Source organism: Neopsephotus bourkii, unplaced genomic scaffold, assembly GCF_033783945.1.
Source record: "Neopsephotus bourkii isolate Nb327-2 ecotype Australia unplaced genomic scaffold, CSIRO-AGI_Nbou_v1 NB_659, whole genome shotgun sequence".
NCBI lineage: Eukaryota > Metazoa > Chordata > Aves > Psittaciformes > Psittacidae > Neopsephotus > Neopsephotus bourkii.
Genome location: NW_026901158.1, coordinates 2,216,735 through 2,239,690, shown reverse-complemented (window position 1 = coordinate 2,239,690; position 22,956 = coordinate 2,216,735). Strand labels below are relative to the sequence as shown.

The 22,956-nt window shown below is 50.2% G+C and overlaps 1 protein-coding gene across 2 annotated transcripts in view; it reads right to left on the bottom strand.

Moving 5' to 3' along the window:
* LOC133211831 (carboxyl-terminal PDZ ligand of neuronal nitric oxide synthase protein-like) overlaps nt 1-22,640 on the bottom strand; it is a 111,543-nt gene extending 88,903 nt beyond the window's left edge. For both annotated transcript variants that reach the window (XR_009725299.1, XM_061352527.1), the window contains exons 1-2: nt 22,442-22,640; nt 18,590-18,661 (exon numbers count right to left, since the gene is read on the bottom strand). Coding sequence is in view for 1 of the 2 variants with exons in the window: in XM_061352527.1 (XP_061208511.1) it covers nt 18,590-18,661; nt 22,442-22,546 (177 nt within the window). In the remaining variant the exon portion in view is untranslated. The remainder of the gene's footprint in view (nt 1-18,589; nt 18,662-22,441) is intronic.
* Between the last annotated feature and the right edge of the window lie 316 nt (nt 22,641-22,956).

The window sequence follows — 22,956 nt, the reverse complement described above, 5'->3', positions numbered from 1 at the left end:
TAAAGAGCTATTTATCTTTCTTTATGCACAAATGGCTGGGAAAATACTAGCTGAGCTTTCCAAGAAAGAGAGAGCAATCCAGTTTATTTTCCCTTTGTAGCAACAGAGGTGCAATTACATTCAAACAAGGCTCTTTACTCAAAGGCTTTAAGCAAAGTCCAAGTCTGGATTTTGCAGAGATGCTTTTTCCTTCTCTCTTGGACAGAAAGGAGCAATTTGGAGCAGCAGCATCCCTGGCTGCTGCCAGGAGTGATGGCAAGTCTCTGTAGAGCCAGGGAACTCCAGCCAACTGCCACACCACACTGCACCACTCCAGCCTGACTTTGGGATTGGTAAGGAGCTTCAGCTCCAAGCAGAGCCATACAGCCAGCAGGAGCAAAATCATAGCATCAACTAGGTTGGAAAAGACCTTTGAGATCATCAACCATATGCCATGTCACCAAGGATGAAGGCACACTCTGCCCTGAGCCATATTGGGCAGCTGGGGCTGGGGATGCACATGGGGCAGGTAGGGGCAGAGCTCAGAGCTTCTCCTCTGCCCCAGTGACACACACGTCCCCTTCACACGGTATCTGAGGCAGTTTTGACCCTTGCAATCTGCAGGCAGAACCCTCAGGCTCTGCTCTGGATTGGGCCCTTTGCCACAGCGTCATTGAGGAAAGAGGTGCATGAGTTCACTGGTCCCTCTTGCTCCATGCAGCTCATAGCTGCTGCTGCTTGTGCCTTGCTCCTGCATCCTCATCAGAGCACCTACAAACGGCCAGTGCATGGTCTCCACATGCTGGGGTCCCAGCCATGGGCAGAATTAGCTTGGCCTGAAGGTAAAACTGATTGGGCCCTAAAATCCTTCCTAAAGGAGCTGTAGGATGGCCTGGACCCAACTGGCTGCTCAGTAACACCAGCTGGGAGAGCACTGTGCTCCCAAAAGCCCCGTGAGCCCACGCTGCACCAGCTCAGACTGGGCTCTTTCCCCATCTCGACACACAAGAGGCAGATGGGATACAGCTACAGGCATTTAATTGCTTCCTATCAAGCAGGAATCAGTGTTTTAATTAAATGTGATTTATGTAAGGACAAAAAAGCACATGGAAAAATGCACTGCAAGGTAGCAGACTTCATCGATAAAACTGTTGATGTATAAACCACCATAGAGCTGAGCCCGAGCTCCTGGCTAACCCGGCACTGACACAGGGAACATCCAGGCACCCATTTTTGTTCTCTTACTACTGAATTGATGCGATTCTTCCCCAGATTAGTCAAGGTTACCAACAAACCCAAACCCACACAGCAGCGTGCATCTGCTCTGCTGCCTTCTGCGAGTCAGTCGATACTCTCCTGCTGCCTGTGCTATCCTATGGGGAAAAGCTTTCTGGATGTTAAAGGATCTGGAGTTGCCCTCACAAGCGGTGATCCAGCATCAAGCCTGGCAGCTCTCTTTACTATGAGGACAAGATTGGACACTGGATAAGAAAATGCAGTTCAAAAACAGGGCAATGCATCTCGTTTAATTCAGCAATGTCATTAATTCTCTATCTGACCTGGAATACTTCCCATTTCTGCTTTTAAATCCCCGTGTTCAAGTCCCTGCCTTTCCTACGGTCCCACACACTGTTGGCATGTAATCTTAACTTACCCAGGAGCTAAAGACTCTATGACTAGAAATGTTAATGGTGCTGCGTGATGCATATTTCATCTGATAATTCCACCCAAGCAGATATAAATTACACATGCAGTTACCAGCTTCCATCTGCTGATGAAAGAGATGGGCTAATGCACATTGGAAATCATATGCAGTTTCTAGCACTAAGAACAACTTGCATGAATAGAGTTATTCAAGGAAGCAATTCTTAATGTGATTAATTACTGAAGGTATCAGGGCTTTCATTATGCAAATGGAAACTGTCATAAAATAGAGAGTTTGAAGGTCTTAAAGGCAGCCTCTGTTTCCAAAAAACGCATCTCCTTCATTGACAAAGAGCAGAAGGGTTGGACTTGGGAGAGCAGCAGAGCCATGGCTCAGACGGTGGCTGCTGCTGTGCATCAGTGCTCCCAGTCACTGCTGGGTAAGTACTTTGTGCGCCCAAAAGATGCTACAAGCTTGGAAATGGATGACTTCTCCCTGCAGCTGTAAATCCTCCAGCCAGCCCTTAACCTGCTGTCCTGCCCCTAACCTCCCCTTGCCCTGTCCCGGCCTGGCAGGCTGCAGATGGATGTGTCCATAAACAACCCCCCAACAATAAGCAGTCCCAGCCCCTTCCCAACCTCTCCCACCGGACGGACACAGGGAGCATGGCAATGAGGAGGTGGAAATCCGCTCGGCTCTGCCCCCCGACAGACCGGCTCCGGGCACCCCAGCAGGACCCAGCGCCCCTGCTCCTGCTCCTTGGCTGCATCCCAGCCCTGTGGGACGCATCCTTCCCTCCCGCTGCCGTGCGCAACCTCCGGTACCGTGTGAGCGCCGCTTTAGGAACTAAAGCCAGGATGAATCCAAGTATTTCAAGCTGAGGAATGCAATTAACTTCAAGCCAAACTGATCGGCACGGCATGAGGACACGGTGTTATCTTGACTGCTGTTTGAATTACGGACGCTTGGAACGCTGCCGCTTGGAACCGATGCTACACAAAACTCCCACGTTCTGCTCCCAGCAAGTGCAGCTGGGCCAAGCACAGCCACCCTGGAGCTGACAAACCAGCGCTGTCAGTTCCCATACCCTTTGGACCACAGGCTCTGGTCCAGCCTCCAATCCCCCTTCTGCATCACATCCCACCTTCCCGCAACAGCCTTGTGGGCAGCGGCATTCCAGCGGCTCCCTCATGGCCTCCGGCTGGAAACCACTGGGTTATGGCCTTTCCTTTGTTCCTCTTGGGAAGCATGTGCCTGTCTGCATCCTATGAACTCCCAGTGCACGCCGGCGGGGCGCACGCTCCCGGGGACATGGCCGGGGTGAATGTGGCCGGGCATAGTCAGGGTCTGTGCTGCAGTAACTGGGCAACACGGACACAAAAGCGACGCAGGAAGCGGTGGAGGCCGGGAGTGCACCTCCTGCCCAGTGGAAAAATGAGAATTTATGATCCTTGGAAACATAAAACTGCTCAGTGGAAAGCAGAAACTGAAGGGGGAGGACAATGGGCAAGGAGAATGCTGGCAACGTACCCGGTTTTATCCCCTCTCATTTCGATTAGCTCCTTCCAGCATCCAACAAGTTCTCTGTAGATACTGCAGCCCAGTCCCCACAGAGGGAGCTGGAGGGGGCCAAGGAGCTATCACAGCCCCGCTGGGTTTCTGGGTGTCCCTGGAAGGGCAGCAGGGAAATGTGACCGTGGTTCATCACACGGGGTTTACTGATGCATTCCCAGTCCCGAGCTCTGGCAGGGCTGCCTGCGGGGCCAGGCAGGACTGAGGGTGGTAAGGATGGAAACGGGCTCCCCAGAGAAGCTGTGGCTGCCCCATCCCTGGCAGTGCTCAAGGCCAGGTTGGACACAGGGGCTTGGAGCAAGCTGCTCCAGTGGAAGGGGTCCCTGCCTGTGACAGGGGCTGGAGCTGGAGGAGCTTTAAGGTCCCTTCAACCCAAACCATTCCATGATTCTATAACTTCTCCAATCATGTGCAGGTTTGTGCTCCAGCCCTGCAGATGCATTTCTGGCGGGTTGTGTGGACACTGAGCCTGTGGTTGCGGCTGAGTCCTCAAGGAGCGTATGGAACTCCCCAGGGACAGCGCCCTGTGCCAGAGCCCCTGCATCTGCACTGGGGCAGCACTGCTGATGTCCCTGGCAGCAGCCTGAGCTGCAGAGACCTGCTCATGAGCTAGACTTTGATTAGCCATGGTAAGAAAGCACCATGGGGTGTACTGGCCACAGGTCATTTACTGACAAGGATTACTGGGGCCAGCCTGGAGCTGGTGCCCTGCACATGTGGATCTGCAGGCGGATCTCCTCGGTGCAGGAGCTGGAGACAACTTGCCACATGGCTGTGAGGAGAGGAGTAATGGGAAACTCCTGTCCATGTGCTCAAACTGCCCATCAGGCCACAGAACCATCTGCACTGGCTTGGGCAGGCACCTCTCACCTCTGCCCCTTCTCACAGTGACCAACTGTGAAGAGGTGTTATTGGTCCTGACCAGCCTCACCTGAGGTCTCTATCCACACTCATAAGCAGGGGCTTCATTTAAGCTCAGCTCTGGGCCCTCACTCCTTTCCTGAGCTCCAGGGTAGGAATGTTGGTCTCCAGCCGTGCCTAGCCGTGGACCTGCTCATCCCAACCTGAAGACTGATTTCCCAGCTTGGAAACAGATCTCTCCCATCAGCATGGACCTCCCTGATGATGTGGACCCTTGGCTGAGCCTGGCTGCTCCCCAGGGTCTGCTCTGCCCATGCTGCTCAGGTATGATGTGGTGGGCTCCTGGCTGACAAGGGCCATGTTATCAGCTCCTCCTCACTGAGCAAAGCCACCCTGGCTGCTCCCTGACCCCGCGGCAGTGTGTGGCCCCTCACACTTGTCTTGGTACAAGGAGATGCACAAACACCTCCCTGATGAGGGATGTGTTGGCCAAACCCTTCACTAATGCCCCTCACTGCAACTGGAGGATTGAGGGATGAAAGACACTGGGGGAAATGCAGAAACCTGACAGTAAGCTCAGAAAGCATTTACGCTTCTGGAGCATCCTGCTTGGCATCATCAGCACTGTTTTAATTAGCCTAACCTGCAGGCCTTCTTGGACCTGTGCCCTGCAGCCCCTCAGCCAGTATGAGGACACTGGAGCTCTGTTTACCCAGTTCCTGACTTAGCTCAAAAAGCAGCTTCTTGGAAGTTGCCTCTTAGTCCTGGCTCTGGCTGTGTTAAGAGCTCTGCAGAGATGCAGGTGGTTTCTGTCTCTTTTTAGGATGCTCTTTAGGGGACAGAGGTATCTGGAAGAGGTAACAGTAGGAATGATGGGCATGTCTGGTCTGGCTGCTTCCTGCTTCCTCCTGTTTTGGTTGGAGATGCTCTGGGGTTGTGTGTGAGTGAAGACACAAAGTCCAAGGGGAAAAACCAGTCCTTTAGGAAACAGCACCAAGCACCACCCACTGCCAGGATTTGGAAGCTGCAGAGAAGCAGCTTGTGAATGACAGGAGAGCATCCTGTGGATCCAGCCTCCCTGGACACTCCTTCTGCAACACCCATAGGGCAGAGCAGAGCTCCTGCAGGGGATGGGAGCTGGTGGGGAGACCAGCGGTGGCTCTTTCATTAGTCCTTTCCACCTCTGAGAACAGGCAGACTGTGCTGGAACAAAGCTGCTCCTGCTTTTAAAGAAGGGTGGGATAAAGGCAGCCTTTTCATTGCCTCCTCCCTTAAAGAGACAGTGCCGAGCTCCATCCCGAGAGGCACAAGGTGACATCATCTGGCCTTTGGTGCCTCTCTGACAAAAACCCCTTTGTGTGACTGTCACTTCCAGGGACCCCCCGCTGTCCTCAGGTCTAATAGGGAGCTTTCCCACACACAGCCCTTGTCCCACCAGGGCAGGCCAAGCCCGGCTCACAGGGAAGCTGGGGTTCATTTTCCTGCCTACCTCTATTCACTCTGCAGGAGAAAACAAATTACCCTTTCCATCCGCACTGCTCTGGGTGATTAATTACCTTCAGTAATGAAGTAGTGTCTTGGGACCCCACCCTAATGGAGTCTCATGTACCAGGCACTGAATGCACATGAGCATGGAAATGGTGCCTACCTCAAGGAGCTGCTAGGTTACTGCGGATAAAAAGTGCTAATTTCATTAGAAGCAGGTCAGAGTCACCTGAAATAACCCTTACAAGTGAAACTGCAATTATACGCTCTGATACCTGCAAGTAGTTCTGTATTTCCCCATAAACATCAGTGTCAAGAGGCCCTGCAGAGAAGGCCCTGGTTTTGTACACATGATGTTCATATCCTCATTGCCCTTCATCCTGGATTGTAGGACAGGAGACGAGTTAGGAGATTGAATTGTTCTAAACCTTGTTCATCAATGTTCAAACAACAAAGCTCAGAAAAGCAGGAGCCAGGACCCTATGGCAGGCTCAGAGCTCTGTGAAGAAGCCTCAGCCCCCCTACCTGGCTGTGGGAAGGTAATGGAGTATTTTGTGTGTTGGTTTCTCCTCCCCAAAGCAAGGATGTTCGTTTCCTGCTTCATTCATTCAGTTGTTCTGGTTACAGCCAGCCCCCTGCTAAGCAACAGCCACCCAGCACCCAGCCAGCAGGACCAGGCCATCAGATACTGCTCACACAAAGACATGAGCAGGGAGCAGCTGAGGATTCCTGCTCATTGTACATTTGGTCTCAACCCACTGAGCCACCCTGGTGTGGTTGTGCAGGTGGAGGGAGCTGCAATGCATGAGATGGGGGCTTCAGGGGTGCTTACTGAGGGGCCTGGCAGGGGCTCGCACTGGCACAGCACAGAGATGGGGAGAAACCCTGATCCTGCTGCCATGCTGGGGCTCTGACAAAGGCAGGTACCAGGGTTTCAGGCCCCTAAACAATGCAACACTTCACATTTATGTAATGATGCTATTTTGGTGCAGGTCGTCCAGAGGAGGATGGCAAATTGGAGGTGAAGGCAGCAGTCTGGGGAGCCATGCTCTGTGTGTGGGGATGGAGAGCAAGCATCAGTGCTCCTGAGGCTGAGAACAGGTGAGGTTAAGATGGAGAAGGTCCACGTGTTCAAACAGGTAACTAAGTCCCAAGAGGACCAGGTGTGATTTACTGTGGTTCTCCACTTCCAGCATCTATGCTGCTCTGTGGCCAGGAGAAACTGTGGCTGCAGCCTCCTTAAACCCTCTGTGACTTCAGGATGTGGAGGAGAGTGATGCTGAGCATGCCCACCCAGGGTGGATGCTTATCCAAAGGAGGAGGAGGAATCTAGTTTGCTGTTGAGAATCTGGAGAAGCTACATCTGCATGACTAACACCTGCTTTTGGTAAATGCTGCAGGGAGGGACCATCTCCTGGCTTCTAAACTTGTTATCACACCCCATATGCATCTTGGGTGCTGTCTTCCAGCTCTGTCTTGTAGTTTCTCTTAGCCACATACAAGAGAAATTAGCATTTTCTTTGCCTGTCTGTGGCAGAGGTAGGAAGCTGGACTTGGCACCTCTATTTTTGAGCAAGCAGAATTCAGGCTAGAACGAAAACTCAGTCTCCATTTGCATTCAGAAACAGCTTTGATTACAAACGAGATCAGGATGAAGACGGGAGGGATGCTGAGCTGTGTAGTGTGCTGTTATGTGCAGACCAGGTTCATGGCTCATTTGCTAGGTGCAATCAGGCTTCGTTCCCATTGTTAGCTCAAGCCCTGGATGCAGTGCAACCTTTCTACTTCTCAATGCCAACAGCTTTCATGAGCTATGAAAGCTACGTACTGGTCTGAGACAGTCAAGGACTGAAATAATCTGCTTTATTCCCAGCCAAGGAGACTTTTTCTGCACAGCTCTTAATTCTATCGATCTCCAACAGTTCTGCTTGAGAAAACCTTTCTTTCACAAAGCCCAGTGACTTGTAGCTGACCTCCAAGCGCTGCACAGAAAGGATGTGTCTGCATCTAAGAGCACCAACAGTACAGCAACTCCAGCCTGGAACAGGCCATTGATCTTGGAAGGGGTCAGGCACTGTAGGACTGCAATGACTGTATGTAAGGTCTGTTAGTAGACTTGGCATGCAATACTAAAAGATCCTGCCTTAGTAGAAGCAGCAGAGCCAGGTCTGGTATTTGGATACAGCCATTAAGAGGGACTTTTAAAGTACAAGTGGTCCTTGGTTAGAAATCACTGACTGCTAATGAAGTTGCCAGTAGACTGTGGTACCCCTTCTCTGGGCAACCCCTAAATCTAAAGGAAGGTCTCTGGGTTCTCCTCAAACTGTCCATAAAATCATACTCAAATTTGGGAACAAGACTGTAACTGTAAGAGAAGGAAAATTCAACACTAATCGTGTCATTCAAAACTCCAGATTATTAAGCAGTTCAAGGACTTTGTTAGCCTCAGGGGAGCTACCAAGGTGAGTGAATCATGATGAGAGAAACAGCCTGGGTTTAGTTAGTGGGAATTATGGATAAAGATGGTATTAATATTTATTGTTACAGAGGTCACATCATCAAAACTGTACCAGAGCATCACTGCCAAGTGGCAAGGCAGAGGCAAGCAGCCTGGCCTGGGCTTTCAAGCTCTTGGATAAGAAGCCACTGGATGATTTGTCAGCTGTTTGCAGGCTCGTGGCGCTGGGTATTGTATGTGCCCATGTCTCCTGGAGGCACACAGGGGTCCTCAGGTGGGTATGCAGCTACTATATGGGTAAATAAAGGTGAAGAACTTGGTACAGACAGCCTCTAAAACAGCTACAAAGAGTAGCATCCTGTGCTGCTCATGTACAGGTCAATGATTAACCACAGTGTTCCCTACCCCAACTTGCAACTGCTCCTGCCCCCTGCTTGGATGCAAGGAAGCAAAAAGAGCAGGAGACCAGCACTGCCCTGGGGGGGAGCAACAGAAAATGTGTCTGGGCTGGAAGTTTAAGCCCCATAATCATTAACGGCAGGAGCACAGGCTGCAGCAGGACCAAACTGGTCCATGATGGCTTGGGATCTCTGAACCCAGTGCTTCATGAGCTGCATTTTGTTCTGTGCTAGGCACAGGGCATTCAGATGTAGCTGGTGTTGATGGCAGGCACCAGCATCTGGGACAGTTCTACCAAAGGACCCATGTGCCTGAAGAGTAACTGTGTGCCTGACACCCTCCTGGAGCCAGCTGCAGATGCCCAGTCCTCCATCACACTGCATCCAGTCTTAGCGTGTCCCACTGCTCTTCTTCCATGACAAAAATCATTTGTTTTAGAAAGGAAACCCTGGAGCTCAGAGGGTCTGGGGGTTCCTGGGGGTAAACTGGATGTGGCTGTGCAAGTAGAAGGGTGACCCAGGGCCTGGCCAGTGATGCTCTGCATTGTGAGGGCTGCATCCTCCCCCCCCAGCAGACCCACCGCATGGCAGCATCTCTGCAGCAACACAGTGACAGAAGGATGGAGGAAGGGGGAAGTGACTCCGGTATCCTGAAAACAGTCAGGCAATTGCCAATTAGTCCAAATAACCCATCTGGCCCAGAAAAAGACCATTTAGAGGCTGTCTAATCACTGCTGAAGGAAAGAAAGAAACCCATTCTGCAATGCCTTTGAAAAATCCCTTCTCCCTCATCAAAGTATCCTTCCCTCCAGGGAGCCATTCAAGGTTTTGATTCTGTAGATTTATCACAGAGTTATTTGGTCAAAACATGAAGCAGCTTGTCAAAGTATTATGTTAAGTAGCATCAATTCTGTTTGCCTTCAGGCCTCGTTTAGTACAGAGCCAAAGCAGAATTAAGAAAGCAAGCATAGAACCAAGCTATTGTTAGCAAATCTCACTTTACTAGGCAGAATTTTGCTTTCTGGTCATGGTTCCTTCTCAGAACAGTGATCCATAAAGTACAAAGGGCTTTTGCATTATACAAAATCAAGACAGCATCTACACATCACTGTTGTGGCACGAGATCTAGCCTTCCTCTTGTGTCCAGCATGGACCCTCTTAACCTAAGAACCAGAAAGACTGAGGTTGCACCATAGCTACAAGCTGGTATTTTTGTTTTAGTTCTTTCCCTGCATGTAGATAACTTCACCCATGGCTCAGGTTTAAGTGTTTTTATTTTCACGGACCTTTCCATTTTGTTCCTGTTCCTGAAGCATGTCAACTTGCTCTAATGGAAATGAATGCATGCACTTGTAGGAGGGTCTCTGCTCTACCAGCATCTCCACACCATGGACAACCCCAGTTTCTGCCCGTGCAGTTGTCACTGAGATTAAGGCACCCCCTCATTAACAAGTTAATCCAATGTGCTCCCTACTACTCTGGTTGCCATCTCAATTGCATTTCCTCACTAATAAAGCAGCAGCTTTGAGTGGTGGCTGATTGTTCTACACCAGAATGTCACTTGAAAGCCGTTATATTTAATCTCTGTAATAACCTACACCCAGTAACATAATTGGTGAGAAAAGCTACTTTATTTCAAACTAGATAAAAGCTCTGCAGAGATCTCATACACTGATATTTTTGCTAGTGAAATCAAATGCTTCAGTAATATAATGATAATATTGTTAAAGCCACTTGGTTTTACAATTAAAAGGTACCTGCCTCATTGCCAAGATACAGCATGAGACAAAAAGCTCTTGTCTTGTTCTATTTGGTACTAACATTTTAATTTAGCTTTCATCTGTTTAACTGCTGCTTTTATTAGCAGCTTCATCTAAACTCCAATCCATCATGACTCTTATGCAAACCAATATTAATATGCCTCACTATTTCCACCCCCTCGCTGGAGAAGCCATCCAGTTCTCAGTGCTCTGAAGAAGGCACTGAAAGGTCGCTGTTGCTAAAAGATGACACATTTCAGTGAGTGATCCCTCCATCCATCCATCACCAGCCATACACAGCACACACTGAACAGGGTGTAAGTAAAAACTGAAGCACCTGTAATCACTGGTCACTCTTCAGACCTAGGTTGTAGCACATGGATACTGATAGAGTTCTAAGCCGTCTTCTGTTACGGTGGCCTATTCGCAGCTAGCCCACTCGTTTCAGCTCACCAGTGGCAGAAGGTAACTTATCACTGTTGTGTGGCCAGAGCCCAGCTGTGATTTAGGGCTGGAGATGAGCAGGGTGGAAACTTGCAAAAGCTTCTAAATCAGTGGGGCAGCTCTAGGGCATGACAAGATGTCCACGAGCAGTGAGCAGAAGGCCGGATTCTTGTGCTATCTCAGAGGTGTTTATTCCTCTCCTCCTACTCAAGATGTACAAGCACAGAGTAGTGAGTCCTCCACCACAACCACATGATGCTGCCTAGAAACACTGCATGATGCCACTACAAAAACATCTCATTAAGAGCTTCTCTCCTTTCTGTTATGATAATACGAAGAGCAGAAATGGGATAAACCAAGCCTGGGTTAGTCTGGTATGTGGCAGGCTCAATTCTAGAGAAGCAGCTTCCACACTTTTAAAGCTGTTTCTTCAGTTTATGAAAATTCCATGTTCTGTAAGGCCAGTAAAGCAGGGTATGCATGAAACAAGCCTGCCAAGGTGACCATGGGCTGGAGAACACATGTAGACAGGCCTAAGGAGCTGCAGCTGCATCACCCATCCTTCCAAATCCAGCCTTCTCCCTTCCTCAGGCCTTCATGGCAAGGGAGCTTTGGGAGGCATCATCCCACCTGGTGTTTTGGCTGATTAAGGTTGCAGGGAATACTGGGAAAGGAGATAGGACATAAAACTATGGGGCAGGGTAGAAGCCTTTTCTGGGGGTAAGGTGGGAGGTTGCAGCTCTGTGGCTCTGCCTATTGCAAGAGGAGGCCCTGCAGTGCTAAGCTGCTTGTTTTGCCTGGAGAAATGGATCCCTGCCAGACCTTCTCCCAGAGGGCTCATCTCCTTCCTCAGCACCCGTGCTGCAGAAAGGTAAGACCCGTAACGTGTCTGTCATCTCCTAATGTGAGGTGGCTTCCCTTCCTAAGGGCATCTCTGTCCGGTCCATTATCTTCTCAGAGACCAGCAAACAGCCTGTGGGAACCAAAGCCGGGTGCTGTTTGCAGTGTGGAAGAGTTAAAGTCCTTTTCAGTAGAGCAGGGCACTGAACAGCAGTAGCTTCAGTACTGCCTGCCCTTGTTAAAGGCACTGACTATCCCTGGGGCATGGGCAAAGAACCTGCAGTGGGGGCTGAGGTGGTGAAGGCTCCAGCAAAGGTATAACAGAAAGAGATGCAAAATCCACTGTATCATGCAAATGGGCTGATGTGTGTTGGGCACACCAGAGACCCTGCAGAGCTGCTGCCTGGATGCTATTTAGAGCACTGAGGTGTAAGGGTCTCTGTCTCACCCAGAACTCCTCCTGTTGGGAAGGAGGTGGTAAGAGGCTTCCTGATAGGACCTTCACAGCATGCTGTAGGGCCCTTCTGCCTCCCAGGAAGCCCACCCTGCTCCCCATCCTTGCGCAGGAGCCTCTGCTCTAGCTGCAACAAATAGAGGAAAACAAACTAATGAGGCATTAGGGCTAAACTTAGCTGCAATTAACACTTAATTACCAACCTGAAAACACTTGCTCTATTTTGCCAGGGCCTGGAAAGGTAGAACCAATTAGCTTAATCTTGTGTGGTAGAAACTTTCAGCTGGTTCAGATGCCTGTCATGGATGGGACCCTGGGAGTAGCTGGTGTTTGAGACCACAGTTCTGTATGTGGCAGGTAATGGGACACAGCCCTGCCTGGGGAAGAGAAGGACTGTATGGCAAGGATGCTGTGAGCCAAGTTATCTCCTCTGCTCTTGATGGCCTTGTGCCAATCTCTGTTTTCTTAGCCTGCTTGTCTGAGAGACTGTTCTCTGCCCATAGCTTTGTTATGTCTCTTCCCTTAAAGTAGATGGCAGGTAAGGGGGGCTGATGGACAGGGAGACGGAAATACAGACAGATCTAGAGAGCAGGCAGAAGACAAAGCCACCCATGCTTGCCTGTAAATCTCCTTCTGAGTCACTAGTGCAAGTTCCTCGGGGTTTGTTTGGGTGGACTTGTATGCTGTGCTGAGGACTGACTATGGTCTGATCATGCACTGCCTGCCTGAAGCTGCATGAGCCTTTCTTAAGCCTCTGCTTTGGAGAAGAGCTCAACCTGACACCAAAGCTTCTGCAGAAGGTATCAGAGCAAGTTTGTACGTGCTCATGCATACTTTGTATGCCACTGCTCTCTCCTGGAGGCTGTAGGCTCTGTCTAATACATATCAGTGTAAGCAACCTTTGCATGGCTCTCCAGAGAAGCAGGGAAGGTATCCTAGGAAAAGATGCTCTCTTGAGCATACTTTGTGGTAAATGCATAGTCCTTTGGGTATGGGGAAGGAGGAAGAGGAACATACAGACTTGTTGCTCAGCAGTCTTCCTCTCATCTTCCCACAAGGTCTGCTGTCTGCCTGTATGCTGGTCAGCATGAATGCTGATCGGACCCATGACTGCAACATGTAGTAAATGAGATTTGGTTACCAACATTTCCCCCCACCATGTGCTATCTGTTCAGAGCAGACACATGAGATGCTTGTGTTTCACACTCCAACCATGTAAGAACTGTCATGCTTCTCCCTCCACCCTTCTGTAAATGGAAGGAAGGTGTGTGGCATTCTGAGAACTAAAGAAATGTCCACACCAGCAGTCTGAGGACTGATGAAGTATGTTCAGATGCTGGGATTATTTCCTTTCACAGCCCAGGGCTGTCATGAGCTGAGCATTTGGATGCTCTTCCAAAGAGGCTGGAAGGAAAAGCCCTCCAGGAAGGGCAGCAGAACAAACTCCCATCCAATAACAACAGACCCTGGCATGCAGCTACCGAGGCCTGTACCAGGGCAAGTGCTGCAACAGTTTGTGCTCCCACATTCGAGCCTGTGCCTCAGCTGCAGAGGACCAAACAATGTCATTATAGTGGGAGAGGCTGTGAAGACTAACCAAGAACCCACCAGCTGGGAGCTCAGCTTCTGTCTTTTCTTAGTCCTGGTCACAAACTCCAGCCCAGCTTAACATGAAGCTGGCAGGAAAACTTAGCTCCAAGCATAATAATAACTCAGGAAGGGCTTACAGGCAGAATGTATGAGAAGAATCTGTGCAGCGGTTAGCTTGGTGAGCTTCTCTTCTGTAATAAGAAGGCTGCCTGGGAGAACTGAAGGAGCTGTGTTCTAGAAGGATCTCATGAACAAGTCTATTAAGCACCTCTGAAGTCTGCCACAGTGATAAATTAAGCTGAGATGGCTGGAGGCAGCCACCATGCTCTGTGCCAGCTGTCTACCTGGTTCCTCTCTTTCTGTAGCAGGAGCAGATAAATGATATCCATATTTGCTCCTAAACTGTTGCAGTTTATAGCCTGGGCTGGCTTTAAGTGAAAGCTGCTGCATGAAGCCAGCCCAGCTATCAGACTGGCTGCAGGAGAGGCAGGTTCTGTTGCTTCCTCTGCTTCACATGGTTGCACTTGTAGGATTGTAACTTTTACTCATCCTGATTTAAACTGCTGTCATGTCACACTTCAAGACTACCCGTTGATACTTGGCAGTCAGCGTGACTTGTAGCATGGCTAGATTACACCTCCTCACTGGAATACCATGTGGAGAAACTGCAAAGAGGTGAGGCTCTGCTTAAGAGCTTACATGCAGCAAGAACGACCAGGATAGGAGGGAGGCTGAAGTGAGAAGCCAGTTCTGACGCCAAGGAGAACTCAGGCATTTCAGCTGTATCCTATGTCAAGATTTAGGAACGTTTCTGCTTCTCAGGTACACCAACCTCTGGGGAAAAAGACTTCTCAATTAAGTTAAGCCTAAGAAATGTGGAGGTAACAGAAGAAACGCATTAGTCTGGATGCCTGCCTCTTGTTTGTTCATCCTGGTGCTTGGATCAGCAAAGCACCAGTTGGCTGTTCCCTTATGAAATGATTTAATCATCCAACATCTGGCTCCTTTGAGTTAGTGCCTGCTTAGGTCCCTGCTAGACCTTCCCAATAGACCTCAAACTTTTAGGCTTTGTCAAATCTTTAAGTGCAAATTCCAGGGAAACTGATCGTGTGCCTTAAGGGTAATTAAATGCAGTGACTTGGGGACTGCAGTCAGCAGGCTGGCTGTGGGGATGACAGGCTTTGACACTTGCTCCTGCAGTGTCCTTGTGCAACTCACCACTCAGAACAGCAGCTTTTCTCTGGGGCTGTTTGGCTCTGAAGCCCTGGGCTGAAGGTTGTGCTGCTTGAGGAAGGAAACAGCTGACTGATTCTCCTCTGGTCAGCGCTAGCTCTGGGGAACGGATGAAGGACGACGTGTGATGTTAACCCTTCACATAAATAGGACAAGGGGTAATGGGTTCAAACTTAAAAAGGGGAAGTTTAGGTTAGACATAACGAAGGTTTGATATAAGGAAGAAATTCCTCCCTGTGAGGGTGGTGAGGAGCTGGAACAAGTTGTTCAAGGAAGCTGTGGCTGCCCCATCCCTGGCAGTGTTCAAGGCCAGGTTGGATGGGGCCTTGAGCAAGCTGCTCTAGTGTGAGGTGTCCCTGCCCATGGCAGGGGGTTGGAACTTGATGATCCTGAGGTCCTTTCCAACCCTAACCATTCCCTTGTCTCCCAGGGCAAGATTTCCCAAGCAACCTTGGGAGCTTTGTGTTTCTTTGCCCTCAGGCCTGTACCCATAAACATCTTTAGCAAAGCTTTCCTGTTGCTGTTTCCAGGCTGTGTGGGCTCCACAATATCTTTCCTCTTAAACTGCATGAGAGCCTTCACCTGGCTAAGGGGGAACTTGGCTAGTTAGTTGTTCACAAAAGGAGTTGTGTGTCAAGGGAAAGGGTGACTCTGCTGAACTGGGGAGCCATCGGGACCCTCGAGAAGGACTGTCACGTTCCTCACTTTAGCTGCAGGAAGAAAAACCTCCTGGTGTACATAAGCTCCTTAAACAGCTGCAGATGAATCCACTTCAGCAGAAAGCCAGCTCCACCAGAACACTGGCTGTGAATGCAGGAGTGTGAGCTGCCTGACACCCAGACCTGGATGGCCTCGGGCAGCAGGAGAGGGCAGATTGGCTTCTCCCTGGGAGGTGGAGGAACGCCTGCCTGCACAAGGAGTTGGGCTCATAAAGAGCAGCCTGACGTGCCTGTTAGAGCACAAGTGCTTATCCAAGTACCAAACTAATTTCATCACCTCCCCTGCCAGGGCAAGAGGAGTAGAGGGATTAGTTTGAACTCTGACGATCATATAATAACAAGCTGTATGCAGCTACTAATCCACTGGAAGGATTAGCAAACTTCAAGTTGTCTAGCTCTGCATAATGGGAAGCGAAGAACAGCAGCTTCCCTGTTGTATCTATTGAGTCTGCATTCCCTTCAGTGGAAGCATAGAACATGACGAGACAAGGTTTTCCAGTCTGTTATGAAATGGGAACCTAATGTGCGACTAATGGAGTACTGCTAGAGATTCTACAAGCATCCATTCAGCCAGGAATATGGATTTAAGCTTTACTGTAGGAGTGCATCTTAAATACCCACCACAAAAGAGCAGATTGATTTCAGCAGGCTAATGTTAAAACACGTCATTTGAGGCTCTCTGGGAGTGATGTCCTACAGCCTGTGTGCTCTGCATGTCCTCAGTCTCCAAGCAGACTGCTCTGCTAATGCAGAGTGAAGAATACCACTGAACCTCCCAGCTTCCCCGGCACAATCCACATGCAGCTGGCAAAAGAGCCCAGTACAAAACACAGGACAGTAATATGCCAAGGAGTAGATAATAGCAACTGGAGTTGCTACTTACTGTCCTCTCTCCTCTCAAACTCCAAGAACAACTCTGAGTGCTAGATAGCTCAAGGTTTTTTTCCATGGGGAAGCCAGACTGGAGACCAGAACCAGACATGGTAGTAAGAAGGCAGTTTGAGGGCTTGCCTGAACTTACTCATGAATAACTAGAGTAACCAGCCCTGTCGGAGCCTGGAAAAGAGAGCTGTGACTCCTCATCCTCCTCCCTGGTTCCCTTCTAGAGTAGCAGAAGCAATGAGTAACAACCTGCCTGTGCTGCGGGCTGGCCCCGTCCCCGACTGCTCCAGTGGTGGCTCATGCTGCCTCCTCCCATGTCGCAGGGCATTGAGAGCAGCATATGAATGTTGTGCTGGGGCTTGTACTGGGTGACTTCTCTTCCGCTCCAGTAGAGAATTCCAGTGGAACACTGGAGTGCACAAAGGATGAAAGCTTCAGCACAATGTGCTCCTGCCAACACTTGGCAGGGCCACAGGAGCTTTCTTGCTCTTGCAGTGCAAAGGGGCACTACCACTCACAATAAGATGGTAGCAAAATACTAGTTTCCACCAATAACTTCTTCCACTGTTTCTTCCCAGTTGCAACTGGTGCCGCTGAGAGTCCATGGGAAAAAGCTCTAGTATAGACAAGGTCTCTGCATGTAAATGAATGCTACATAAATAACCCCCATCTTCCCTCAGTTCCTAGGTTGTGTACTCTATGCACTAGAATTCTCTTCAAAGACCTCCCAGTTCATTCTTTATGCTCTAATTAAGGATCAGTGCCAATTAACTATCTTCAATAGAGAAGCATCTTCCGCTCAGCAGCCAGGAAGTGTCTGAATAAGATCCTGCCGTACAATACACCCATGAAAGGGGAAGCCCTCCCTTTTTGGAAAGGGCTTCCAAGATTAAAAACCCGGTATAGAATACAGGATGCCTACTTTAAAAATATTGTGTGATAAGATTAACTGATGGCATCCACCAATGCAGAGTGGTTTCTTATATGCTTCATACAGCACTCAAGCATGCTATTGCATTGCCAAGGCTGAGCTAGGTACCATCATGGCAATAGCAGGTGTGAAAACAGAATGCAAGACTTTCCAGAAGCTGATATTAAAACACTGTCTGCTTTTCCTTCCAAGGGTGTTATCAGTCAAGATCAGCAGTGCAGTGTCAAATCTGATGCTAAATATTGATTCAGATCAAAAATTACCAATAGTTACGCCAGCTTCTAAGCTGCCCTGGTAGTCATCACCTCTTGCCTTTCCTTCCTATAGCTCTTCACCTGTTCCATAAATAACCAGGGCAATTTAGATTGCTGCTGCACTGTGTTCTGAGCAAGAGCTGTGCTAATCGTCTGAGCAGGCGAAGGCAGGGGAATGTCATTTCTGAGCTTGGCTGGAGATGAATACATCAGCTCCCCAGCCAGTTACAGGCTAAGTTAAAAATGCACTATTCTAAATGAAAATTAGATGGGTTAAATACTATGGGGGGAGGGAGAGAAACGGGATAATCCCTTCAAAGCTTTAAATGGAAGATTCTCAAACCTGCTTTAGCTGCTGTGAGACACAGGAACAGCCTCAGCATTAACACCTCTGCAAAACTTCAGCCAGGCAGAGGAGCTGCACTGCTTTTTGGGGTACATACACTTGAACTGGTTATATGTGAAGCAGATGTAAGTTAGCTCACCCTGCTAATGGTAGCTCAATCTGGTGACCATTCACAGCCTGCTCTGAAGAATAAAAGGCTACAGGAGGAAGAGTGCAGACTTTATGATGAGAAACAGGAACTGTAAAACTATACTGGGGGATGTGGGAGAACAGCAAATTACTCCATGAGCAGCAGAATCCACGAAGTCTAGTCTGATGGGATTTACACCCATCACATCTGCCAGGTATTTCAATATATAACATATTTGGAACTAGCAATGAATACAAATGCTTTTGTGGAGCACATTGTGTGTACATCTCATTTTTCACACACACAAAAACCCAAACAGGCTAAATAAATCTCTTATGTTCAAGGAGAATCCCCATACCTGCTCAGCACAGGCTAGGGTTTGCTATCTGAATTTTGCTAACTGATCCCTTTGCAAAGAGCAGGGGACGGGTCTATCCTGAGATGCCTTGGGAATTTCTGGAGCAGCTTGTTGCAATCCTGATTGTGCTGAGATTTGAGCTCTGGACAGGAAGGCTGGGGAAGGGGGATGTAGAACAGTGCTCTGCAACCAAGTCACTCCAGTGAATGTAACCTTTTATTCCATGTGGATTCAGCTCTTTTGAACTTACCCGAATCCTTCTCATGGCTGCCACAATCTCCACGCGGCTGTTGGGCCTGGGTACGTCCAAGCTACCGATGTACTGCAAGACACAACAGTGAGATGTCTGTAAAGCAATGCACAAGCTAATGGTGGAGGCTTCTTCCAAACAAACACCACCTCTCATTTAGTCCTTGCTTGGTTAAGCTCTCTTGACCTAGGCACAATAGGAATATCTGTTGTGGGCAATGTTATCAAAGTCAGGGAGAAGTTCATGGATCTGTAATGTTGGGTGTGAGCTTCTGACCTCATTCAGACTCTGGATGCTCCTTTACCAGTGCTTTGCAGGGCAATGCCTGTTGCTGATCAAGTCACACTTTTGTGGGTCTGAAAATGAGACTGTCCATCCTCTGTCATTCTTCACTATACCTGCTTTTACAAGACTCAAAGCTAAAAGCACGCAGGTGTTGGGAAGTTATCGGGATGTGCAACAACTGCCTTGCCTGGAAAAGGCTCATGACTCTGGTCCTTTTGGTCTGGGCCCCCTTCCCTCTGGACACCACTGTCTCTGCTTGGTTGGACCAGCTCAGCTGTCTGCAGGATCCTGGTAAACCCACTCAAATCTGCATCCTACACCAGGAGGTTTTAACTATGCTTAGGGGAGCTGCTATGCTAAACAAGCTGCCTGACGAAGCTGTGATTGCACTGCCCTTGGCATTGGGTGCTGCACTGAAGTGAGCGTAAGCATCAGTCCTAGCAGGGCCCTTTACTCAGAGGCTGAGACATGGGCAGATGGTGTGTTCTCAGCACCTCCGCCTCTACCCCTTCACTACACCTACAGCTTCTACCAGCCAGCTGCCTGTTCTCTTGCATGCAATGGCTGTATGCGGCTGATGGTACTCCGGTTGTTAGGGAAGACCTGCAGGCAGACAGCTTCCTGCTGCTGCTGTTTCTCCCTCCTGTGTGTTCTTCCCTGTGCTGCCTGTACTCCCCCCTTACGCTGGGTTGTAATGCTTGTGTACCAAAGCAGGCTCTGGTTGTGCACTTGCTGGCAGGAGGTGGTACTTGTGACAGCACAGATGCACAGAGTGCTGCCTGCACCACTGCCAAGTGGAGGAGGCACAAAGCTGCCAGCTCAACCTCGGGAATGAGGAAAGCATGCAGTGTCCTGGAGGGGCAGCTCATGTGTGGAGCAAAAGGCCACTAATGTTGTGAAGCTGTGGCTCACAGCTCTGAGGAAATACCAAGGGCATGTTGGTGAGGACAAGACAAATGCCATCTGAGTGAGGTGGTGAGTGGCCCGATGAGAAACATCAGTGTCCTGCCAGCATGGGCTGGTGCTGAGGGCAGGGTGCTGGACTCCGTGCTGGTGTGCTCCCAGGTGAATCCATCAGCTCCCTCAGTGTAACACAGCCCATCTCTGCATGGCTGTCACAGGCAGCTTAGTGGAGGAGGCAGAGGGCAGGTTACAAAGCTTGGCTTACAAATGCTCTCAAGAGCATTTGGTTCGTGAATCGCATCTGGGGTTTGAGTGTGTGGTTTCCAGTTGTGGAGGTTTTTGGAAGTTGCTCCCCTATGGACAGGGGAGGAGAAGGGGCAGCTGATGAGGAGGCCCTTCCAGACACATGAACAGAGATACAATACTTCCCCCAGAACAGCCCCTTTGCTATCGCTGTTCCTGACATAGTTCTGGTTTTATTTCTCTAATGCTTGTGGCTTGCAATGTGTTTTAGCTTTAAAAACTTCTGCTTAAAAGGGCTTTCAGAGAAGAGTTCTGGCTCAGTATTTACTGCTCTTCTGCCTGCCTTGAAATAAACACCACAAGCAATCTGAAAGGTCATCGGGCTTTCCTGATGCTTCTGTAAATGCCTTTGCAAAAAGGCATTTTTAAGAGCAGTTAAGTTCAGCTGTAGCCTTTGGTAAACCACAGCAGAGTCAAACTGCTCTGCCCACGAAAGCTTGAGGGCAGTGGGGAAGGGAGTGACTGAGCCAGGATTTCCCTCTGCCCTGGTGGTGAGGACATATCCATATCACTCCCCATCTGAGGTCTCTTTGGTTGGCAGGCACCTCCTTCCCTGCTCCGCAGTGGCTGTCAGTGCAGTCGCAGGTAATCCAGATTAATTTAGTGTGGCTGGCTGGCTTTTTGTCTGCGAACAACAGGGCTGAATTGGGGAACAGGCCATGCTACCGAAGATAAATTGATAGGTTGGGACAAGAGGACATCCTCCAAACCCCCTGCTTTGGCCTTGCTGCAGTTTGGGTCCTTGTGCTCCCATGCAGAACCCTCCCTGCTTGTGAAGCATGGCACAAACAGGCACCCCTCCACAAGCAGCTCCCAGGACTGACCTCCTCAAGTTTGTCCCTGAAGATTATAGGGCGAGTAAGGCAGTTTGGTATGTGGAGATTAGAGACTAAATGTGGTCACTAAGATTGCCTGGTGCGAGACACCTGGCACCGGTTACAGCCCTGTCATTGTCAGTTGTGGCTGAGTGATGTGCCAACAATGCACGTCCTCATTGGAAGAGTCAGATTTTAGAGCAGAACTGAGCAAGCATGCTGCTGAGGTAATGCAAACCCCATCTCAGACCCACACATCTTCACAGCGTGGTAGCCGCTTTCTGAACAGCTCTGGCTGCCTGAAGCTGTCAATCTGAAGAAGCCAGCTCCACTCAGTTCAAGGTACAGTTGCTTCATGTGTTTTAAAAATCAAAATGAGGAGTTTTCTTCTCCTCAGCACAGCAAATCTTAGTTTAAAATAAAGAAATCAAAGATAAATTGTTCTTCTCCCCTAAGGAAGAGAGCTATTATTAAAATGTGATTAACTGTCCATTCAGATCCATCCTCCAACCTCCTTAAATCTCACAGCTCTTAGCAGGAAAACCAAACCACACAAAATCCTCATTTCAAAGCTTTATTTGAATATATATGCCCCCTCTTTCCAGCTCAGGAGACAGCAGGCAGGAATTCAATTTCTAATCTGTGCTAGGCCACCTGCAAAGAGGGAAAGGGAACCCTAGAGTTGCTCCAGCAAAATGCAGTTCTTCTTGTCAGCTGAATTATAAACCCTGCACCATCTCCAGAATGCCAATTCCAATGGAGGCAATATCTGAGAGCGGTGCTGCCAGACTGCTCATGATCAATATGGAATCAATTTATGACTGTTCAGTGTTTCTGATACCCGAAGACTGCATTTAAACGAGGACCTGCACAGCTTCCTATGCAATGAGCAGGTTGGATGGAATAAGGCACTAGCATGGTTTTAAGCAGCACATACCAGCCTGCTGGTTTCCAGGGGAATACAGAGCTGTCACTCACTGCAGCAGGAACAGGGTCCTACCCAACTGATGACAGGCACCAGGTCGAGCAAGGACATGCCACAGGCAGTGTCCATTGCGCTGTCAAGAGGGGTCTTTCCAGATCAGTTCTCAAATGAAGCGCACAAGGCAGCTTATAAGGGTAAACAGATGGAAAAATACTAGGAGAAGAACCTGTTTGATTGTGCTGAAGTGTAAGGCTTTGCTAATTGATATTTTGTTTACAATTCCTTAGACCTGGCACCGGAAGAGCTGAAGAACGCACGGTGGGCATGGTTGGAAGGGGCACAGCGAGCCCCGGGCTGAGCCTATGGGGCCATGGGCCCATGGCCAGCAGGTGCCCAGGACCGGCCCGCAGCGACCCAGTGCCCGGGGCAGCTCTGCAAAGGGCGAGGGCACAGAGAACCCAGTACTGCAGGGGCTGCGCGGGGCGCCTCTGCCCAAGCCCCCGGAGCCCGGACGGGACCAGGGGCTCTGACAGCCGGTAGGGAGCCGCGCTGCACCCCCAGATTGAGGTCCCCACCGTACCCGCCGCCGCCCGGGGCTGGGGGAGCGCGTCCGGGGCTCACCTTGGCCTGGAAGTGGATGCCGTGCTGGAAGGCCTCCTCGTTGTGCAGCGGGACGCGGGAGTCGCAGCCATCGTCCACCAGGTTGTACCGGTTCTTCACCGGCATGGCGGCGGGCGGGAGGGGGCCGCCTCAGGCCGCGGCCCCCCCGGACATCCCCGGCGGCGGCGCCCCCCGGCCCCGCAGAGCCCCGGTGCGCGTTCGGGTCCGGGGCTGCCCGAGCCCGGCCGCGTTTTGAATGAGCGTCCGCGGGTGCGAGCGGGGCCCCGGCCCTCGCCGCGCTGCCATTGGCCCGAAGTTCCCTCACGTGATGCGGGGGGGGGCCGGTGAAGCTCCGCCCCCCCGGCAGCCGCGGCCCGGCCGCTGTGGGGAAAGGTCCCGCCTGGCCGGGGCCGGGCCGGGCGGAGGCAGCGCGGGGGGACCGGAGCCGAGCCGCGTTAGATCGGCCATGGGCCGGCTGCGGGGAGCAACCACCCCGAGCGGGCCTGGTGGAGCCGCGATTCAGCATTGGGCTGGGC